Here is a 23,613-nt window from a genome sequence, read left to right as displayed (position 1 = left end):
TTTGTGAAATTACCAAAACGCCCCTACGGTGTCTAGAATGATTAAGATTGATAAATTTCACATAAGGATTAATACCCTACTGTTATAACTTAGTAAATTAAGTTTATTTACTGATTTAATCAGACCTGTAACTCAGGTTATTATTTAAACCCTTTTACACCCTTTAAAATGACCAAAATGCCCTTGTGAGGCATAAATTGGGTTTAAAACCATTTGGGGCATGATGGAAGGTATCATTCCGATATCACAACATGTTTAAGGAATATTAACTTAGGAAACTTGTATATGACTCATATGGTTACTCGTTACGCACTTTATGCGTTCGGATCGGCGTAGGTAACTAGTTTACCCATTATAGCCGAAACGGGTCAAACCATATCATTTCGGTCTCAAAATCCAGAATGTGATTAAGTTACCCATATTAAACAAGTATGCAAGCTTGTTGGGTCAAAACCACATTCTAAAAACGGTCTTTGCCTTATCGTGCGTTTAAACCGTAATCTTCATTTAAGAACTAACCGGTCTAGGCTTAGGCCAAATTAAAGACCCGTTAGAAATCTAATAGGTTATTAAAAACCTTCGTTCCAGATTTAGGAGCCCAGTAAAAGCTATCTGTACTTGCTTGGTGGTATACGGCTGGGATTAAATTTATATTTAGCTCAGGTAAATACATTTAACTTATTTTCCCTATACGGGCTTGGGGTATGGTATATAAAATACCGCTTGGTCGGGGAATTGACCTTAACCAGTTGATGGTTAAGTGCTGTCAAATTAACTCGTTTGAAAATGTTGTTTTGTTTGTTTAACGCCTTTGGGGGTTTAATGACCATGTCCCAGATATCCTTGGCATCATTCCATGAATGGCCACGACCTTAGCACACGGGTGTAGGCGTACACCCGTAGTGCATTTTATTGCATATATTCGTCGGCACGGGAGGAGTCTCGCGGCGATTTATATTAAGTGGTGTGTCTATTGAGCTTTAACCCGGCACGACCCGGGCCACTGAACGCATAACGAACATGTAATTCTTTTATAAGATTATTAAGCAAATAATTATCCCAAGTTATAAAATGTTTTGTGCCACGGGCATTCAAGTCAATTTTTAAAAACCTTTTCAAAATGAGTCAGTTGAATTGTATTTACCAGTGGAAACTGACGTATTTTCCCAAAAAGACTAAGTGCAGGTACTACGCGTAATAGGCTGGTTTCTCCTAGCATCATATAGAAGTCTCGCAAGCTTAGATGCCTGAAGTCTGTTGAACAATGTTTTATTTTATTTGCGATCCACCTGTGGATCTTTTACTTTCCGTATTGTAATACTTGGATATTACTTCATATCGGATTGTAATATATTTTTGCTTCTGCTGTGCATTTAAATTGTGTGGTTTGACTATGATAATATCAACTACGTCACGTACTCCCCACCGGGCCCACCGGTGACACGTGGAAAATAGGGGTGTGACAGGATATCACAACCGTAATCCTTGATAAGCTCCAACCATCTTCGTTGCCTCATATTAAGATCTTTTTGTTCGAAAAAAATATTTGAGGCTCTTGTGATCCGAGAAGATTGTACACTTCACCCCGTATAGGTAATGTCTCCATATCTTCAAGGCGAACACGACCGCCGCCAACTCTAGATCGTGGGTTGGGTAATTATTTTCGTGTTGCTTGAGTTGTCTTGAAGCATAGACAACAACTTTACCCCTTTGCATTAGTGCACACCCAAGACCCTGATGGGAGGCATCAGTATATACCACCAAATCATCTGTTCCGTCCGGTAATGTCAACACAGGAGAACTTGAGAGCTTTTCTTTCAACGCCTGAAATGCTTTTTCTTGTTCTTCGCCCCATAAAAACTCCTTACTTTTCTTCGTTAACTTTGTCATGGGCGAGGCTAATTTGGAGAAATCCTGGATAAATCTCTTGTAACAACCAGCCAAGCCCAAAAAGCTTCTTATCTCGCTTGGATTCTTCGGGGGTACCCAATTCATCACTGCCTTCACTTTGGACGGGTCCACATGGACACCGTCCGCATTGATTACATGACCCAAAAATTGTACTTCTCTAAGCCAAAAGGCGCATTTTGAGAACTTTGCATATAACCTTTCCTTGTGGAGCGTCTCCAGCACATCACGTAAGTGTGAAACATGCTCTGCTTCACTTCGGGAGTACACTAGTATATCATCAATAAAAACGATTACATACTTATCAAGCATAGGCCGGCACACCCGATTCATTAGATCCATAAATGCAGCTACCGCGTTCGAAATGCAGTTTTTGGCACATCCTCTTCTCGTACTCGCAGTTGGTGATATCCCGATCGTAAATCAATCTTTGAAAACCAGCTCGCCCCTTGAAGTTGGTCGAATAAATCGTCAATTCTGGGTAAGGGGTAATGATTCTTCACCGTTAACTTGTTCAACTCCCGATAGTCGATGCACATTCGCATCGAACCATCTTTCTTCCTTACGAATAATACGGGTGCTCCCCATGGCGAAACACTTGGTCGAATAAAATCTTTGTCGAGCAGTTCTTGAAGTTGGGTCATCAACTCTTTCATTTCGGTCGGGGCCAACCGATAAGGAGCTTTAGCTACTGGTGCGGCTCCCGGGGTAAGCTCTATCTTAAACTCCACTTCACGTTCGGGTGGAAGCCCCGGTAAATCCTCCGGGAATACATCCGAATATTCATTCACTACTTTCACATTTTCCAGCTTCTGTACAACTTGATTGGTATCGATCACGTAAGACAGGTACGTCTTTCCCCCGTTCTTTACATACTTGACAGCTTCAATAATAGAACAAAATTTCGACTCGACGACCCTATCCCCTTGAATACTTACCCGCTTTCCCTCGGAGGTTACTACTTGAATAACTTTCTTTTCACAGCATGATTTTGGGCCAACCAATCCATTCCCACAACTACCTTAAATTCCCCCATGCACATTGGAACAAGGTTTATACTAAATTCCTCGTCTTCAATTAAGATCTTACAGTTTCTACATACATCATGCAATAGGTAACTTTTGCTATCCGCTATTTCCACTTCTAAAGGTACTAACATCTTTTCAAGTATAAAGGAAGGATGACATAAAATTTCATTCGAAACAAATGACCTACTAGCCCCGAAATCAAATAAGACATTTACAGGTATTAAATTTACTAAGAATATACCTGAAACTATTTCCGGGTGAGACTTTGCTTCCTCAGATGTTATCTGGAACATCCTTCCACGAGCCCTAGACGGCTCCTCTTTCTTACCTTCTTTCCTAGGTGTTTGTTGGAGCTTTGGACATTCAGATTTCATGTGCCCCGCTTGATGACAAATATAACATGTTTTCTGATTGTCTAGACATCTATAGTATGGTTGTCCTTCTTGCCCACACTTGTAGCACCTTTCTTTCCAAGCAAACATTCACCCGAGTGGTGTTTCCCCACACGTCTTGCAAGTCGGAATCCCACTACTTGTCTTCCCTTTCCTATTTTGATCTTGATATTTTGCCTTTTTCGATGGGTTTGTGTTGGTAGGCTTCTTTGCCACCCTTTTCTCTCCCCGTTCAACCTGCCTTCTTAACTCGATCTCCCTATCTCTTGCCCAGTCGATTAATTCATTCAACGTTGCACACTTGGAGGGATTTACGAACTCCTGATATTCAGCCTTTAACATAGCATGATAACGTATGATTTTCAACCTCTCAGTCCCCGCTATCTCCCCACAAAATTTCACCTTCTCGAGGAACTTATTCGTTATTTCATCAATCGTTTCATCCTTTTGTCGAAGACGTAAGAAGTCTTCTTGAATCTTATCAAGTGCAGATTGTGGGCTATGATATTTCAGAAATGGCTCCCTGAACTCTTGCCATGTTAACGTTTGTACTTTGTCATCCCCCAATTCCTTCGAATGTGCGTCCCACCAATCCTTTGCTTGGAGTTGTAGGAGGCCCGTAGCAAACATCACTTGATCCTCCACTTCACATCTACTTCTTACAAACACTGCCTCGGTGCTTGAAATCCATCTTTGACAAGCTATCGGGTCAATTTCCCCTTTATACGGCAAGGGGTTACATGCCATGAATTCCTTGTACGTGCACCTTCGAGTACTTTTCTTTGTTTGTAGTTCACTAATCATCTCCTTTAGTTCTTCCACCTTGGACATTACTAGAGTATCGACTACTCCCAATACTTGACCTTCCACCTCTTGAGCTAGTTGGGAATTACTTGCTTCAATCGCTTTCTCTACTTCTTCCACAATCATTGTTCTCATTTCATTTCGGCGTGCTTCATCGTCATCATTTACATTCACCGTATCAGCCATCTACATAAAACATTCATTAGATTTTATTTCATACTTCCCATCATCAAGTTTTAACATCATTTTATCATAACACATTCTATTCATCATTCATACTTCATGCTTTATCGTCATTGACGATCGTATCGTATCATTTCGACCGAATTCTTTAATCATAACAAATTTCCTTCTCATCATTCACATGTACCTTTCTTTCATCCTTTGATTATCAAATTTGCCTTAAACATTGTTTATAAGGCCTTTAAAATCAATTGGAACGAGTCCCGTATTCAAAATCATCAAAAAAAAAATTGGGAGCATATGGGGTGGTCGAGTGGCGCGAGGGCCTACCCGCCCTTCCGTTGCGCGACGCCAGCAACGTCGCGCTACGCGACGAACATGGATCGTGGGTGTGGCGTGACGCGAGCAACAGGTTTTGACAGAATGTTCGTTGTTTTGCTGCTGTTGATGCCCAGCTCCATAAATTCTCAAACTTAACTCTTAAAAACATCATATCTCAAGTTCTACTAGTCCGTTTTACCTGGTTCTTTTTCCTACGCGTCCATAATTTAATTGCGGACCCGTTTAGCATATTAGTTAGCCGTAAGACTCGGTTTAAGGGCAAATAAACTATAAATCCCATTCTATCTCTAACTACAACACAATAAATTTTATAATTTACTTACTTGCGTAGAGCTTCGGAACGAACACACCTTCATACGAGCTTTTAGTTTGAGTTCAAGCATTTGACTCAAATACTTGAATCCCTCAAACTTCGGCTCTGATACCAACTTGAAACGTCCACTTTTCACATTTGACAAATAACATAAACTTCATACAAATTTTTGGAAAATTTAGACATGACCCATTCTTAAAGTAAACGTTTTCCTGCTTTTTAACGAAATCATTCAAAATACATTCTACGACACTTTTCAAAAGATGCTAAATTAAAACCATACACATTTTTACCAAAACAATCTATCCAAAGTATCCAAAATAAAGTTTAAACTTCAAACTACCATGATCATCCTAAATACTAGTTTAACATTTACTACACAAAAATGATTTTGACCCATTAGTAAAAGACATCATGGTCCGGAGCACAAAAAGGGCAACTTAGTGTGTTCGTCCGAGCTCGCCAACTTCAAACATGAGATTTACCTATCATGCACAACATCAAACATTAGTAAATTCACAAAGCTCAAACAAATTCCATAACATACCTTACATACTTTTAATCGACCCATTAACAATATACCAATCATTGACAAATATTGTTTACAATATTCTCTTCATTAAACATTCTTTCCATTAACTTTATTTTATTCCAACATCTCGGTACATTCATACATTCATATCATTCGACCCATTCGTAAAGAGCCCATATTCAAACCTCAACCGAAATCGTCATGCTCGTCCTATTTTACCCATTTACGACGGGTAACCCTTATCATACATGCTTAACACAAACATATCATTTAACCCGTTTACAACAAGTCATTACTTAATCATCTCATAATCTTACTTTCCATAAAACTTCATCTCACTTGAGTGATCATTATACATCCGACACTATTGTATCGCTTATCCACTTTCTAACATATAACATATTGACATTCGTGTGACAACCCTCACTAAACCAGGTATCCGTACGACTTAATTAACTATTAATTGTTGCCTAATTACTGTGCTTGACTGAGATTACTGACGAACTGCTACTTGATTGTTGATACTTGTTCATATCTGCATCATACTTTGATTTTCCGTCACTACATTATTTACTTACTGAACTCTAGTGACAAACATGATGCACAAAAGCACAGTAGCATTTGAACGGATAACCTATTGAACATGCTGATATAGACAGCATCAGGCAAACACTGCCTCTAAAGGCCTGAATGAGCCAGAAATATTTTACTACACCCATAGTGTGTGTAGGGATACAAGGGTTGTTAAACTGCGTCTTTAGGAATAAGATACAGAGATTGGATGTGCCTAAAAGGTACTCCAAGCACGAAACACAGCACTTTTATCAACCTACTAGCTTCTAGCTAACTAATAAAGTGCCAAAACATGAGGAAATATTCCTGACACTTTGCAGAATAAGTTGTGTCGCTAAAAATATTAATTACGACGCTTAAAGGATTACTTAAGCACTTTAACGGATTACTATCCAACCGAACAACCGGACTATACCCGGAACATAAAAATATTGCCAAAAATATTATTGGTCTTTTTCTGAGCCAGTTAGGGTCCCTGATTACCCTAACACCCGCTTTATAACGCGTCATGCAACTAACGGGGTTAATCCCTAAAGTTAACCAATTTAACGTAACTGAACACTAACTGAGCATTTGGAATCGAACCAAGTGACCCCCCCCCCTTGGGCCGGTTTGGTCCCTTTGTAACTAGGGAGTACACCTTTTGAATATTTTATTTGATTGTGTGGATATCTAGAGAACATAAAATCCGTTGGACGATGAACAAAGTTTTGTCTATAAAATCCTCACCAAACACACAAGACTTCTCACATCCACACTCCACCAAAACCACTCTCTCTCCCTCTTGTCTAACTCTCGGCCGAACCCACATAGGGTCACCATCCATCTTTCGAGCTCTTGTTCATCCATTCCAAGCTTATACAAGGCTTACGGATCACGGATAAGGAGGCTTGAAGCAAGCGGAAGTTGAAGGACCTCACCCATTTGCTTTTATCCACGCCATTTTCGCCAAAGATCTTCCCTAGCCCCGAGCTAGAGGTATAACATTTAAAACTCGCTCTTGATCGTATCTAAAGTGGTTAATATGATTTTTAATGGTAAAAAGTCGGAATCATGTGTTTTGAATCTTTAAAGGCTACTAAAACTCGAATATTGTTGGTTAAAAGTTTATAACGCGTGTAAAAGTCGTAGTATTCGAATATGTTGATTATTAAGGCCCGATCTACGATGTGGTGGCTCTTATCATCGTTTAACCCGACTTTGTTAAGATCACGAATCTTGACATACGCTTGTTTCTATCGGTACAAGGGTTAAAAGGTGAAACTCCACCACACGAGAAACATGAACTTGTGTAAAAGTATTTTGACTTGTAAAATAGTATTTAAAACGAGCCGATCTACGTATGTACAAGTGGTATATTCGTAGAACCAAGTGTCGAGAAAATCATGTTTTATAAAAGTTGGATGACATGTTAACAATATGATTTTTACAAACTACAAGTGTATAAACACTTGTGAAACGAAAGATCCGACAAAATAACAATTTTTTTATAAAAGTTGTCGGGAAGTTGTAAAGGATGATTTGTTCTAAAAACGGGGTTTTTACAAGACTAAACTATTTTATACATAGATCCACTAAATATAAGGTGATCTACACTATGACTTTCGGAAAAACTACAAGTTCATGTAATAATGTGATTTTACATACTAGTCTACAAATTTGATGTATTGAAACTAGTTTGAAGTATCGGAAATTGATTGGTTGATCTAAAGAAGTGTTGGAATGATTTTGTAAAAGAAAATGATACGCTTGAAAGCGTGGCCACCTCCAGTTACAGGGGAAACTCTGGCGAAATTTTTCTAAAAATCTAACACTTAGAATTATTTACAAGTGTTAAACTATTTTGAAATGTTTTCAAAATATATTTCGTCATGACTTTATTTATTAAATAATCGGAGGTGGGATTTTCACAAAAACTAAACGTGATAAATATTTATTCGATAAATATATTTTTCACCACACTGTTTACGATTATTTTGTGAAAATATATAAATATTATTTTTAGAGTAAAAATAATATTTACAAACTGTGACGAACCCAAAATAATACCAACGCCCACACGACAAACATATAAGTTACAACGGTAATTATTATTACCACTAAATCGCCAAAACGTAACTTACGCTTTATACGGAAATTTTCATAAATGCGGATATTGTCAACGTATTATTTTGGAAAGTATTATACGAAGAGAAAATATATTATTTTTGAGAAAAATAATTATATTTTGGAATGAGAAATAAAATATATTAAGTGAGACTTAATATCATAAACGCACATGTATTAAATCTCCCATCCTTGGGAAGGAGATTTACTACCAAATATATACAAGGAACAGTTGTCTAACTGTTTCCCGAAAACTTAAACTATAAAGCTAAAGCACGGCCATCCGTCTAATAGAATTAGCACATGTAGGTCGTTGCACAGCTTTCGGACATTTGGAGTGCTTGATTTAGCTAGGCACTGACTGTGAGTTTATGTCCCCCTTTTCTCTTAACTGTTTTCAGTTTTCTAAACTGCGGGGGTGAAATACATGTTACAATGATTATGAATATGTTTATACATGGTATGTTTAGCGTAAGGAGGTTTGTTACTTAGATCATGTGAGTGGGTAGGCGGAAACTTGAGGCCATTAATCCTCATAGTAGGACCGAGGGACAGGAGCGGTAGATCTATCTGGGTGTAGCGAGCCCAGCCCCAGGTCCAGCTGAACGGACCTCGGGGTGACTTAGTGCCCGACGCATAAATCCGCTAGGTTTGAGTCTTCCTACTTGCACTTCACACATATCAATGGCCTTGCAAACCATTGGTGATCTCTTTTTCCTTATTTGCTACATACCAGATTTTTGATAAAGATAAAGGTTTGTTTACTCACTATCGCATGAACTCGCTCAACATTATTGTTGATTTTTCAACTTACATGTATTTCAGGGAACTAACGATCTGGCGCGGTATGGCTTGTTTTCCGCTGCATTAGGCCCGAGGTCATCCAGGGTTCGAGACTTGTGACTCTTTCCTGGACAAGTCACAGTCCCTGAACCATGTTTACTTTAAGTTTGCATTTGTAATGTTTAGACAAGGTTATGGTTGTTGGGTGTTAACCCGTTAAGACAATGTTTAATATTTTTATTATCAATGGATGATCTTGCATATTTTTAATTCATATAGCTTGTTATGATTAAGCTATGGTATTAAGAAGTCACACCAAATTAACCACGCTTCCGCAAAGCCAGGGTGTGACAGCTTGGTATCAGAGCTCTGATCATAGCGAACTAGGATTCCTTCTCGAGTCCAGACTATGATCACTAGGGCTCTCACGAAAACATTTTCTGCATACCACTTAAGTCCAGATCCAAAACGTTTTTACAAACAAATGTTAAGCACATTTCATTTATTCATTATTAGGCTCAGTCCTGAAGACTGAGGCTCGGTCTTGGAGGCCGAGGCTCGATCTTAGAGATCGAGGTAGATGTTATTTATGTTAGGCTCAGTCTTGGAGGCTGAGGCTCGGTCTTGGAGGCCGAGGCTCGATCTTAGAGATCGAGGTAGATGTTTGTTGTTTTAGGCTCAGTCTTGGAGGCTGAGGCTCGGTCTTGGAGGCCGAGGCTCGATCTAAGAGGTCGAGGTGGATGATAGAGCAGTCTTAGAGACTGGGAGGAATTTGGCTAGTGGGACTAGGAATGTCAGTCTAGGAGACTGGGAGGCTAGTGGGACTAGGAGAATTATTTGATTGATTATTGTTGACTTACATGTTTATATGAATATATGATTGATTATTATACGTATGTGTGTTTGTGTTACAAACATCATGCCTTCATCATGTACTAGAAGGATGGACACTACGAATCCCATGGCCATAGTATCAGACGACATAGTTTCATCGGAGCACGAGGTGTACATTTCCGATACTACCGGTACAGACGATGACGACTTTCAGCCCCTTTTGCGATGCCTGATGTCGTAGCAAAGCCTACTGATGGCCATCTTGTCGGGAATTTGTCACTCGAGGTGATCCCTGTTCCTGTGCCCTTTGCCGCTTATCCCATTGTTGATATGCCCCCCCCCCCCGACGTGGCCTCTGTCGACGATAACGATCTACTAGAAGTGGACCCATTCGAGGGCGAGACCCTATTGCTGCTGGGAGTGCAGCACCATTTACACGACGCCGACCCTGATACGGCATCATCAGCTGCACCGGTTCCCGCACATAGCTTGGAGTTTGATCACACTATTGAGGGTAATCCTGTTCTTCCATCTGGTTTTGATCCAGACCATGACCTTGAGTTCATACGCTTAGGCCAGCCCTTGGAGGATCCTGTAACCCCCTGTGATGGTTGATCCAGCTAATTTTGAGATAGAGTTTGTTGATCCAGAGCCAGCCGTGGCCCTGAGCCAGGCATTGCTCTTGACCCCGCATTAGAGCATGACCTTGTTCATGCCAATGCACCTGCTGTCGCTCCTTGGTTGATCATCTGCCTGGACGAGAGAAAATGTGGGGTAACTGTGCAAGACAATTTATTATTACGGGGGCCCACGTAATAACGACTTGTAGTGCACAGAAATCCTGGTGGACTCTGCGGGTCAAGCTAATGAAAACCAATGTAGCAGGAAATAACTCAAACACGAATGACCAAGGCGATGAAGCCTCGAGTTCATTCTATTTCAAACAACAAGCCAAATTGGCAAGCCTATGTGGAGGCTCAGAAAATTTATTTCCCCACCCATACATTGAGTATATTTATGTGTAAAATTGGGTGAGTACATGATGGCTTACGGTGCTATGTATCTCATAGACAATTTGAAAGTTGTCTAACCCACTTCATGCCATTCCGGCAGAAGAGAATGCCACCCAGGCGTGACACAAACACCAGTATGTTGCCAAGGATAGGAGCCGAGCTGCAAAAACGCAACTCACAGGCAATTGCACGACATGAAGCTCTCCGCTTTTAGCACGGCAATGGCACTATTGGAAATAATCCCTAGCTGACCGCACCTATAAGCAGTTCCTAAACTGCAAGCCTTTGAACTTCGACGAAACAGAAAGCGCCATTGCATTTGTTCGTTGGCCCGAAAAGATTGACTCCATTCTAAGAAAGACAAACTGTTCGCCCCAAATGGAGTGATACCTTTACCTCAAGGTCATTACTAGACGGCACACTCTCATGGTGGGACCATCATGTTCAGGCCCTTAGCACGGATGCTACTTATGCACTGAGCTGGGACGAGCTCAAGGAAATGATTGAGAAGAAATGTTGTTCTAGGACTGGAATTCAGAAGCTTAAGGTGGAGTTCTGGAATTTGAAAATGGAGAGACCCGAGATTCCTTAACATGTCCAGAAATCGCACGACTTGCCTAGGGTCGTCCCCTACTAAGTCATTATTGTTGTATGATACAGTTATGTACATATAAGCTTTACATTGTGGTCTCGATTTGTGGTAATGCAATCGTAGTATTCTCATCACTTGTGATGTTTGATCTATGGTTTATGTTCTATGACATGAGATGTTATGTGGCTGATTTATTGATAGCATGAGATGTTATGTGCTGATATTGTTGAATACATACGTACATTTTACCTGCTACGACCTAACCTATGTGAAACATCTTTTAGAAGATGCCACCAAGACGCGAAATGCGCATACCCACCAACGAGGCGGAACTTCAGGAAATCATTGCTGCAGTCATCGCACGATACGAGGCCCATCACTCCGAGCGCAACGGAGGTACCTCGGAAGATAACGGTTGTCCCTACTGGCACTTCCTCAACTACAAGCCTCCGAAGTTCGACGGCACTGGAGGTGCCATAGCTTTTGTGAAATGGATTGAAAGTATGGATTCCATCTTTCGAATGAGTGGTTGTACGCCAGAACAACAAGTCCTATACGTTTCTGGGTTGTTTCAAGATGGAGCTCGACTATGGTGGTACCTTCGGGTTCAAATGAAGGGCGAAACCGCAGCATATGCATTATCATGGGATGAACTGAAGGGAATGATGCATGAGAAGTATTGCTCCAAAGAGGAAACCCAGAAGTTGGAAGGGGAATTCCAGAGCCTGATAATGGAAGGTCCAAAAATGTTGGGATACATGCAAAGACTTCATGACTTGGCACGAGTTATTCCCCACTTAGCGGAACCAGAAATGAGGAAATTGGGACAGTTCATTTGGGAACTGGCACCAGAAGTCATGAGCTTAATGGCAGCATCTACGCCACCAACGACTATTGCTGCAAGCAAGATGGGTTTGGCACACGTTACGGAAGCCATTAGACTAGAAAAACTTGCAAATCCTGATAGGGGGACTCAGGTAGAGTCATCTGGAAAGAACAAAAGGAAGCTTACCGAAGATACCCGAACAAATAATGATGAACAAAGATCTATTCGAGGTTGTTTTGACTGCGGAGACAAAGGGCATTTCAAGAAAGATTGCCCTAACAACAGACAGGCCAATGATAAGATTTGCTTAGAAACTAAAGCAAGACGTGCTGGGTGCAAATATCACCATGAATGTGGATGTCGGAAGCCTAGGTGCGGGAGGAAAAGGCATAACAAGGATGGTTGTGGGATGAAGAGTCCCAAACAAGGAGAAAACCGTAACAACGCTTAAGGTGGAAGCAGGAAAGGAAATGGCCGAATGCTAGGATGCTTCCATTGTGGGGACATTGGACATCTTAAGAGAGAATGCCCGGAGTTGAAACAAGACCGTGAGAGAACACCCAGCATCGGAGTTTGTGAAGCATGCCAGGATCCAGGCGTGATTACTGGTACGTTCTTTAACAACCAAGACTTTTGCATCTATTTTGTTTGATACTGGTGCCGATCATAGCTTCGTGTCACTAGAATTTAAGAATATTCTAGGTTTGACGCCTAGTAAGTTAGACGTCCCATATTCGAGCGAATTAACAAATGGAAAACTAGTGGAGACCAGTGAAGTTGTCCAAGGATGTGTGATGGAATTCGGAGGGCATGGGTTTACGCTAGGCTTACTACCAGTCCAGTTGGGAAGCTTCGACGTGGTAGTAGGAATGGATTGGTTGTCAGGAAACAAGGCCGGGATAGTTTGTCAGGAAAAGGGTCGTTCGTATCCCGACCGAAGATGGCGAAACAATTGTGGTTCACGAAGAGAAGCGTGATACGCCGTTAAGAATTATCAGCTGCTTGAAGGCGCGAAAGTGTTTGCAGAAGGGATGTGCTGCCTTCCTGGCACACATTGTGGATAAGAAAGCTGAAGAACCGAAGATCGAAGACATCCCTGTCGTAAGGGAATATCCAGAAGTCTTCCCAGAAGACTTGCCTGGATTGCCGCCTCAAAGGCAAGTGGAGTTCCGCATTGACTTAGTTCCAGGCGCCGCGCCTGTGGCTAAGGCACCTTACAGACTTGCTCCGTCTGAAATGCAGGAACTGTCGACACAACTTCAAGAGTTGTTAGACAAGGGATTCATCCGACCGAGCTTCTCGCCTTGGGGAGCTCCAGTTTTGTTTGTCAAGTAGAAGGACGGTAGTTTCCGTATGTGCATTGACTACAGAGAGTTGAACAAGCTGACGATCAAGAATAGGTATCCCCTGCCAAGAATCGATGATCTGTTTGAACAACTACAAGGTTCAAGCTTTTATTCAAAGATCGATCTTCGATCTGGATACCATCAGTTACGGATACAGGAGGAGAGTATCCCAAAGACAGCCTTCAGAACTCGATATGGACACTACGAGTTTCTCGTTATGCCATTTGGGTTGACAAACGCACCTGCAGTATTCATGGATTTGATGAATCGAGTTTGTAAGCCGTACTTGGATAAGTTCGTGATTGTATTCATCGACGACATCTTGATTTATTCAAAGACGAAGGCTGAGCACGAGCAACATCTTAGAGCTATTCTAGAGTTGCTGAAGAAGGAACAGTTGTACGCCAAGTTCTCTAAGTGTGAGTTTTGGCTAAGAGAAGTGCAATTCCTTGGGCACGTGGTGAATGGAGATGGAATCCACGTGGACCCCACCAAGATCGAGGCGATCAAAGATTGGGAAACGCTAAAGACGCCAACCGAGATTCGGCAATTCTTGGGATTGGCTGGCTATTATCGAAGGTTCATCGAGAACTTTTCAAAGATCGCTCAACCATTGACACTCCTCACGCAGAAAGACAAGAAGTTTGATTGGGGAATCAAACAGGAGGAAGCATTTCAGATATTGAAGGATAAGCTTTGTAACGCGCCAATCTTAGCTCTACCAGAAGGTACAGATGATTTTGTGGTATACTGCGACGCATCGCGTCAAGGATTGGGTTGTGTGTTGATGCAACGTCAAAAGGATATTGCCTATGCGTCACGACAACTAAAAGTGCACAAAAAGAACTATACCACGCACGATTTGGAGCTTGGCGCAGTGGTTTTCGCTTCGAAGATCTGGAGACACTACCTTTACGGTACAAAGCATACGATCTTCACAGATCACAAGAGCCTCCAGCATATATTCAACCAGAAGGAGTTGAATATGAGGCAAAGGCGATGGGTCGAGTTGTTGAACGATTACGACTGCGAAATCAAGTATCATCCAGGGAAGGCGAATGTGGTCGCTGATGCCCTAAGTCGTAAAGAGAGAATCAAGCCCATAAGGGTTAGGGCTATGGAAATGATAATTCAAACCGACCTTACCTCGCGCGTTCGTGCAGCACAGAAGGAAGCTCTCAAGGAAGGAAACCTTGAGGAAGAATATCTCCGTGGGATGGAGAAGATATTGGTGCCAAACAGGGAAGGAACGTTGTGTTTTGAGAAAAGGATTTGGGTTCCTCTGTTTGGTGGTTTAAGAGAAATTATCTTTGATGAAGCTCACAAGTCGCGGTACTCTATCCACCCTGGAGCAGATAAGATGTACCAGGATCTTAAAGATTATTACTGGTGGCCTAGGATGAAGGGCGATGTTGCTATTTACGTGAGCAAATGTTTAACTTGCGCCAAAGTTAAGGCAGAATACCAGAAGCCTTCGGGACTTCTGCAGCAACCAAAAATTCCCCAGTGGAAGTGGGAAGAAATCTCCATGGATTTTATTACGAAGTTGCCAAGAACGCCAAAAGGCCATGACACTATCTGGGTGATAGTGGACCGCTTAACGAAGTCAGCACACTTCTTGCCTATCCGCGAGAAGGATCATACAAGCAAATTGGCTGAAATCTACATGAGAGAGATTGTTACACGCCATGGAGTACCTCTCTCGATTATTTCTGATAGAGACGGGAGGTTCGTATCGAGGATATGGCAATCCTTCCAGGAAGCTTTTGGCTCAAAGATGAATATGAGCACTGCTTTTCACCCGCAGACCGATGGACAAAGTGAGCGGACGATTCAGACGTTGGAGGACATGCTGAGAGCATGTGTGATGGATTTAGGCGGTAGCTGGGATAAGCATTTATCCCTGGTTGAATTTTCATACAACAACAGCTACCACACCAGTATTGGTGCCGCGCCATTCGAAGCTTTATATGGGCGCAAGTGCAGGTCGCCGCTCTGTTGGTCTGACGCGGGTGATAGACAATTGGTAGGTCCCGATGTAGTTCAGGAAACTACAGATAAGATCGTGCAAATCCGAGATCGCATTAGTGCGGCTCGTGACCGTCAGAAGACCTACGCAGATCTGAAAAGGAAACCTCAGGAGTTTGAGGTTGGGGATATGGTTTTGTTGAAGGTATCACCCTGGAAGGGTGTGGCACGATTTGGGAAACGTGGAAAGTTGAACCCGAGGTATATTGGACCATTCAAGATCTTGGAGAGAATCGGGTTAGTAGCTTACAAGTTGGACCTACCTGCCGAACTGAATGGTGTTCACGATACATTTCATGTATCCAATCTAAAGAGAAGTCCAACTCAAGTTAACGTTGCCATTCCTACCGACGAAATTCATGTTGATGACACGCTCCACTTCGTTGAAGAACCTGTCGAGGTCACGGATTGGAAAGTGAACAAGACCCACCGGAGTAGTGTCAAGCTCGTCAAAGTTCGTTGGAATGCTAGACATGGTCCTGAATTCACCTGGGAGCGTGAGGACCGAATGAAAGAGAAATACCCCCACTTATTTCCTGAGAACCCTGCTTCTACAAGCAGAATTTAAAATTTCGGGACGAAATTTATTTAACGGGGGGAGAATGTGACAACCCTCACTAAACCAGGTATCCGTACGACTTAATTAACTATTAATTGTTGCCTAATTACTGTGCTTGACTGAGATTACTGACGAACTGCTACTTGATTGTTGATACTTGTTCATATCTGCATCATACTTTGATTTTCCGTCACTACATTATTTACTTACTGAACTCTAGTGACAAACATGATGCACAAAAGCACAGTAGCATTTGAACGGATAACCTATTGAACATGCTGATATAGACAGCATCAGGCAAACACTGCCTCTAAAGGCCTGAATGAGCCAGAAATATTTTACTACACCCATAGTGTGTGTAGGGATACAAGGGTTGTTAAACTGCGTCTTTAGGAATAAGATACAGAGATTGGATGTGCCTAAAACGTACTCCAAGCACGAAACACAGCACTTTTATCAACCTACTAGCTTCTAGCTAACTAATAAAGTGCCAAAACATGAGGAAATATTCCTGACACTTTGCAGAATAAGTTGTGTCGCTAAAAATATTAATTACGACGCTTAAAGGATTACTTAAGCACTTTAACGGATTACTATCCAACCGAACAACCGGACTATACCCGGAACATAAAAATATTGCCAAAAATATTATTGGTCTTTTTCTGAGCCAGTTAGGGTCCCTGATTACCCTAACACCCGCTTTATAACGCGTCATGCAACTAACGGGGTTAATCCCTAAAGTTAACCAATTTAACGTAACTGAACACTAACTGAGCATTTGGAATCGAACCAAGTGACCCCCCCCCCTGGGCCGGTTTGGTCCCTTTGTAACTAGGGAGTACACCTTTTGAATATTTTATTTGATTGTGTGGATATCTAGAGAACATAAAATCCGTTGGACGATGAACAAAGTTTTGTCTATAAAATCCTCACCAAACACACAAGACTTCTCACATCCACACTCCACCAAAATCACTCTCTCTCCCTCTTGTCTAACTCTCGGCCGAACCCACATAGGGTCACCATCCATCTTTCGAGCTCTTGTTCATCCATTCCAAGCTTATACAAGTCTTACGGATCACGGATAAGGAAGCTTGAAGCAAGCGGAAGTTGAAGGACCTCACCCATTTGCTTTTATCCACGCCATTTTCGCCAAAGATCTTCCCTAGCCCCGAGCTAGAGGTATAACGTTTAAAACTCGCTCTTGATCGTATCTAAAGTGGTTAATATGATTTTTAACGGTAAAAAGTCGGAATCATGTGTTTTGAATCTTTAAAGGCTACTAAAACTCGAATATTGTTGGTTAAAAGTTTATAACGCGTGTAAAAGTCGTAGTATTCGAATATGTTGATTATTAAGGCCCGATCTACGATGTGGTGGCTCTTATCATCGTTTAACCCGACTTTGTTAAGATCACGAATCTTGACATACGCTTGTTTCTATCGGTACAAGGGTTAAAAGGTGAAACTCCACCACACGAGAAACATGAACTTGTGTAAAAGTATTTTGACTTGTAAAATAGTATTTAAAACGAGCCGATCTACGTATGTACAAGTGGTATATTCGTAGAACCAAGTGTCGAGAAAATCATGTTTTATAAAAGTTGGATGACATGTTAACAAATATGATTTTTACAAACTACAAGTGTATAAACACTTGTGAAACGAAAGATCCGATAAAATAACAATTTTTTTATAAAAGTTGTCGGGAAGTTGTAAAGGATGATTTGTTCTAAAAACGGGGTTTTTACAAGACTAAACTATTTTATACATAGATCCACTAAATATAAGGTGATCTACACTATGACTTTCGGAAAAACTACAAGTTCATGTAATAATGTGATTTTACATACTAGTCTACAAATTTGATGTATTGAAACTAGTTTGAAGTATCGGAAATTGATTGGTTGATCTAAAGAAGTGTTGGAATGATTTTGTAAAAGAAAATGATACGCTTGAAAGTGTGGCCACCTCCAGTTACAGGGGAAACTCTGGCGAAATTTTTCTAAAAATCTAACACTTAGAATTATTTACAAGTGTTAAACTATTTTGAAATGTTTTCAAAATATATTTCGTCATGACTTTATTTATTAAATAATCGGAGGTGGGATTTTCACAAAAACTAAACGTGATAAATATTTATTCGATAAATATATTTTTCACCACACTGTTTACGATTATTTTGTGAAAATATATAAATATTATTTTTAGAGTAAAAATAATATTTACAAACTGTGACGAACCCAAAATAATACCAACGCCCACACGACAAACATATAAGTTACAACGGTAATTATTATTACCACTAAATCGCCAAAACGTAACTTACGCTTTATACGGAAATATTCATAAATGCGGATATTGTCAACGTATTATTTTGGAAAGTATTATACGAAGAGAAAATATATTATTTTTGAGAAAAATAATTATATTTTGGAATGAGAAACAAAATATATTAAGTGAGACTTAATATCATAAACGCACATGTATTAAATCCCCCATCCTTGGGAAGGAGATTTACTACCAAATATATACAAGGAACAGTTGTCTAACTGTTTCCCGAAAACTTAAACTATAAAGCTAAAGCACGGCCATCCGTCTAATAGAATTAGCACATGTAGGTCGTTGCACAGCTTTCGGACATTTGGAGTGCTTGATTTAGCTACGCACTGACTGTGAGTTCATGTCCCCCTTTTCTCTTAACTGTTTTCAGTTTTCTAAACTGCGGGGGTGAAATACATGTTACAATGATTATGAATATGTTTATACATGGTATGTTTAGCGTAAGGAGGTTTGTTACTTAGATCATGTGAGTGGGTAGGCGGAAACTTGAGGCCATTAATCCTCATAGTAGGACCGAGGGACAGGAGCGGTAGATCTATCTGGGTGTAGCGAGCCCAGCCCCAGGTCCAGCTGAACGGACCTCGGGGTGACTTAGTGCCCGACGCATAAATCCGCTAGGTTTGAGTCTTCCTACTTGCACTTCACACATATCAATGGCCTTGCAAACCATTGGTGATCTCTTTTTCCTTATTTGCTACATACCAGATTTTTGATAAAGATAAAGGTTTGTTTACTCACTATCGCATGAACTCGCTCAACATTATTGTTGATTTTTCAACTTACATGTATTTCAGGGAACTAACGATCTGGCGCGGTATGGCTTGTTTTCCGCTGTATTAGGCCCGAGGTCATCCAGGGTTCGAGACTTGTGACTCTTTCCTGGACAAGTCACAGTCCCTGAACCATGTTTACTTTAAGTTTGCATTTGTAATGTTTAGACAAGGTTATGGTTGTTGGGTGTTAACCCGTTAAGACAATGTTTAATATTTTTATTATCAATGGATGATCTTGCATATTTTTAATTCATATAGCTTGTTATGATTAAGCTATGGTATTAAGAAGTCACACCAAATTAACCACGCTTCCGCAAAGCCAGGGTGTGACAATTCGAACCAATAACAACACACAACTCAACATTTAGGATTAATAAATAAACTTTCATCCGTAGAACAACATAAAAGGAGAATTAAGCTCATATGAACTTACCGTGATCATGAGCTCCTTACGCTTTGGAGTGACTTGCTCCTTCTTCCTCTTTAGTTTCTGTACATCATAACTTTATTCACTTAGCTTCCATTACTTTCACATTCCTTATTACCAAATATGTCATCTATAACTCACATACATTCCCACCATGATCACATCTCATCAATTTAGCGAATTTTCATACAAAATCATATCTAAATTCATTTAGACATTTCATCAAACATATGATGTGCATACTATCTACAAGGCATGATGTACAAGTAGTTATAACATGTCCATCCTATCTCATCAATGGTTAATCAAAATCTTTCATAATAATAATCATTACCCTAATCCATAATTTACTATTTTGACCATAAACATATGACTCCTAATCAGTTATTCATAACAATTTCGTCAACGACAATCAAATTAACATGTAGAACTTCACAATTGCTAACCATTACTTGACATGCAAATGGGTTTTGCCCTAATCATGCTCATATTCGAAATTTAGCATCTATTGATGTCTAGACATTCATAGCAACCAGTAATCATACTAGATTTTGCATTACATTCACGAATTACACTAAACCTACATAATCAAACATCATCAAATCAAGAAATTTCACTTACTTGAGATCAAGAATACTGATGTGTGCTAAACAGACTATAAAAATTAACTAAATTTTAGACTCTCTAAGCTAGACACTAAAAAGCTTTAATTCTAGACTCGACCTAAACCACACAATCGGCAAGTGTACCGATCAATATAGTATTACCCTAGGAAGTCCGGATATCAAACCACGAGACTCTATGTATCACGTAAACTAGACTCTGACAGACACGACTTAACTTGTTTGGGGGGGGGGGGTTACGGAATAACTAAGGAAATCTATATTAAACTACTAAATTAACTAAAGCTAAACTAAAGACGAATGAAGACTAAGGGCTTTTCTTATATGGAGAACGAGACCACCTGGACAAGAATCCTGGATTACTTTTAAAGAATTACCAATTAAGTTAAATGCATGAATTATGGAACCGGGATCTTAAAGTACTAAACCTATTAAGAACCAACTAAGCCCCTCGACCCTTCTCAAGGAGAAACCTGTGGAACTACCTAGGCTGTTAATCCTACCGGTTATTAGACGCCTTTCCAGTTGTCTAATTATTGTGTAAGTACCCTAATGTTGACCTACTCTTTTCCCATCATAGATCTAGGGCAGTTTGAATTAACTAACTTGACTTGATAGACTAATAAAACCGACAGGTCAACTAAGACACGACCTTTTCCAATGACTATCTAAAGCAATTCGTCGGGTAAGACCTATCAATAGCCCCTCACTTTCCAGGTATTGGGACTAGCAGAACACTAAACCTAGCAAATTACTAACAATTACTTCTAGCGGTTATTGGCCAATTCCACCCTAAAGAATTAAGATCTATTACGTGATATAGACACTCACCAAGATCTAAACCCTAGCATGACTCTATGTTGTGATAAAGACCGTCACTAAGAATCATACGAAGCAATTGACAATAATAAACCAAGTTAAAGTACGCATGTGCATCAATTCAATAAAACAAACTCTTTACTAAACACGTTCAATCCATAATATTCATGCAAATAACGAAAACAGTAAAAACTCTATATCAATCCATTCATCAAGTCTAGGTGGCTTAAATGTTTAGCCGAGCAACATAGTCTTAAAAACAAATAAACAAGGTTTAAAATCTGAATTCATTGACACAGAAACAAATAACTAAGAAAACAAGAAAGAACCGAATAAATAAAACCCGTTTAATTCTTGATCTCTAAGCTTCCTGCTTTAACCCAATGATTCTTGTCTTTTATTCCTTGCGAAGAAAGCTTCTAACTGATGTTCACATCTCGTCCAGGTCTGAGTTCCTTCCTCCTTTTTTTTCCCTTCGTAACTGTTGATGCAACAAACACGGGACCAAGGATGGTAGCTAAGCTGGTTAGGCAAAAGGGCTGAAGGGTTCAGTTTTGCCTAACGCAGGTCGCGGGGTCCCTCCACGTTTGCAAAACGTGGAATGAGGTTCACTAGTATGTTTTTGTTATTTGCTTTGAGGTTCTTTCTCCGAGGCCAGCTCGGATCCAGAAAAGAAAGCAAATGGAACGAATGTAAGATGAATCAGGTGAAGAGTTGTTTGGAAGTGACAAAGAACTCTTTGAATGACTAGAGATTAAGGAATCTCTGTGTTTTCGGAATGTCTTTGAAGTGTTCAGGAGCTGTCCTCTTATAGTGGTAGACTCCTCCTGAAATGGCATAAACTATACTAGCGAGACCTGTTTGCATATGGAGGGTTTCCCCTTTTGGGGTTGAAGGCTTTGGACCCCTGGTTAATAGAGTGTGCCTGTGCAGACCTGCTCTGACTTTGTGAGTTGGTGAGCATGGGTTGGTGAGACTAGTCCTTGGACATGACTGATTACTGTTTCTCGATTTCCTCATTTTACAGCTTTTTATCCGATGAACCTTTCAACCTTTTAAGCTCTTTGCATATTAATCATTTTGTTTATCCTTGGGCTACCCCCGTCGTCAGCCCCCTAAGTCAGAGGTTTTTGGGGTAGTATACTCAAAGACTTCTGACTTTTATGCACGTCTTTTAAAGGCTTCAAGGGTTCGTTGCTTGGAGGCTTGAGAGGTTTGAGGCAGTTACTTTTTTGAATTTTGATTTTGAAACGATTTGATAGTTGATTTGATTGACATGTGTCAGGCGGCGGTTTTGCAGGTACCATTTATTTACCTTTATTACCCTTACTTTATTATCATATTTATTTTGTGTTTGGAAAATTTCTTCACTTTACTCTCAATCATTCACAGTATTCTTCCTCAGGTTAGTTTCTCTCCTTCATTTTCGTTTTTGCTTTGTTCAATCATGGGTGCCCTTAAGGATTTAGCGAGGTCATTTTCTCGAATGACACAAGAGGAAGTAGACCTGTTTTGCCTTGAATATGGTATTGATAAAAAGTTTAATCCAACCGCCCCTTCTTGCGATGTTTCTATTGACAAACCGATTCCTGGTTCGATTGCTTTGTATTGTCGCCATTTTCAATGGTCCAATCTTCGTTACCCTTTTTCGTTTTTTGTTCTAAACTTGCTTGAGTATTACCGAGTGTCTTTTGGGCAAGTTCATCCAAAAGGAATGGCTAGGGTTTTGCACTTTGAAGTGCTCTGTCGTGCTCTTGGCTATGATCCCTCTCTGTTGCTTTTCCGGAGGTTTTTTCGTTTAGCCAAAAATGGCGATTGGTTTACTTTTGAAACGACAAAGGTTGATACTTGTCTCATTTCATCCATGGTTACAACCCTTGGATCCTGGAAGGATCAGTTTTTCTGGGTTTCTGATTCTATCATTCCTTTCAAAATGGTATGGAGGCGTCCGGATGCTGTTCTTAATGATCCGGAGCCTTCTGAGTCTGAATTGAACGATGCCTTTCTTTCAGCCATTCGGGGGTGCCCTTCGAGGGTTCGTCCCTTTCCCGAACATTTGTTAGTGCTTTTAGGGGTTAGTAATATTTGGGCAAAAGCCGATCGGGATCCGGTGTTAATGAGAAATGGCCTTGGTATGCATTTTCCCCTTTTATGCCTTTTTACTTTACTTTGTTTGTGACTTATTTTTCTTTATTTGTTTTTTGCCAGTTATGTCTGCTTTGGATTTTATCAAAAGTGACGACACGTCTGATGTTGTTTTTGAGGATGCCCCGACTGTTCCGGGTGAGAATGTTGTGGTGAGAACTTCCGAGCAAAGGTTTGAGGGCACGGGTTATGCTAAGGTTGCTAATGTTACGGGTTTTACCAAGTCTACTGCCCCTAAGTCTTCAAGTCGCCGATCTTCTCGTCGTTTGCTGAAAGCTGGGCCTCAATCCACTTCCACTGAGCCAGTGGATTTGACTGATGA

General features: G+C 40.5%; 1 protein-coding gene across 1 annotated transcript; it reads right to left on the bottom strand.

Annotated features, from left to right (window-relative positions):
• Positions 1 to 3,418: 3,418 nt before the first annotated feature.
• LOC110942946 lies at positions 3,419 to 4,318 on the bottom strand. The gene has a single exon (XM_022184707.1). It carries the CDS (start codon positions 4,316 to 4,318, stop codon positions 3,419 to 3,421), a length of 900 nt encoding a protein of 299 aa, XP_022040399.1.
• Positions 4,319 to 23,613: the final 19,295 nt, after the last annotated feature.

Source organism: Helianthus annuus, chromosome 5 (genome assembly GCF_002127325.2).
Source record: "Helianthus annuus cultivar XRQ/B chromosome 5, HanXRQr2.0-SUNRISE, whole genome shotgun sequence".
NCBI lineage: Eukaryota > Viridiplantae > Streptophyta > Magnoliopsida > Asterales > Asteraceae > Helianthus > Helianthus annuus.
This window is presented reverse-complemented; position numbering and strand designations above follow the sequence as displayed.

What these genes read in the sequence shown, in the direction of transcription:
- LOC110942946 (XM_022184707.1), bottom strand. Translation starts at nt 4,318, where the DNA reads ATGGCTGATACGGTGAATGTAAATGATGACGATGAAGCACGCCGAAAT.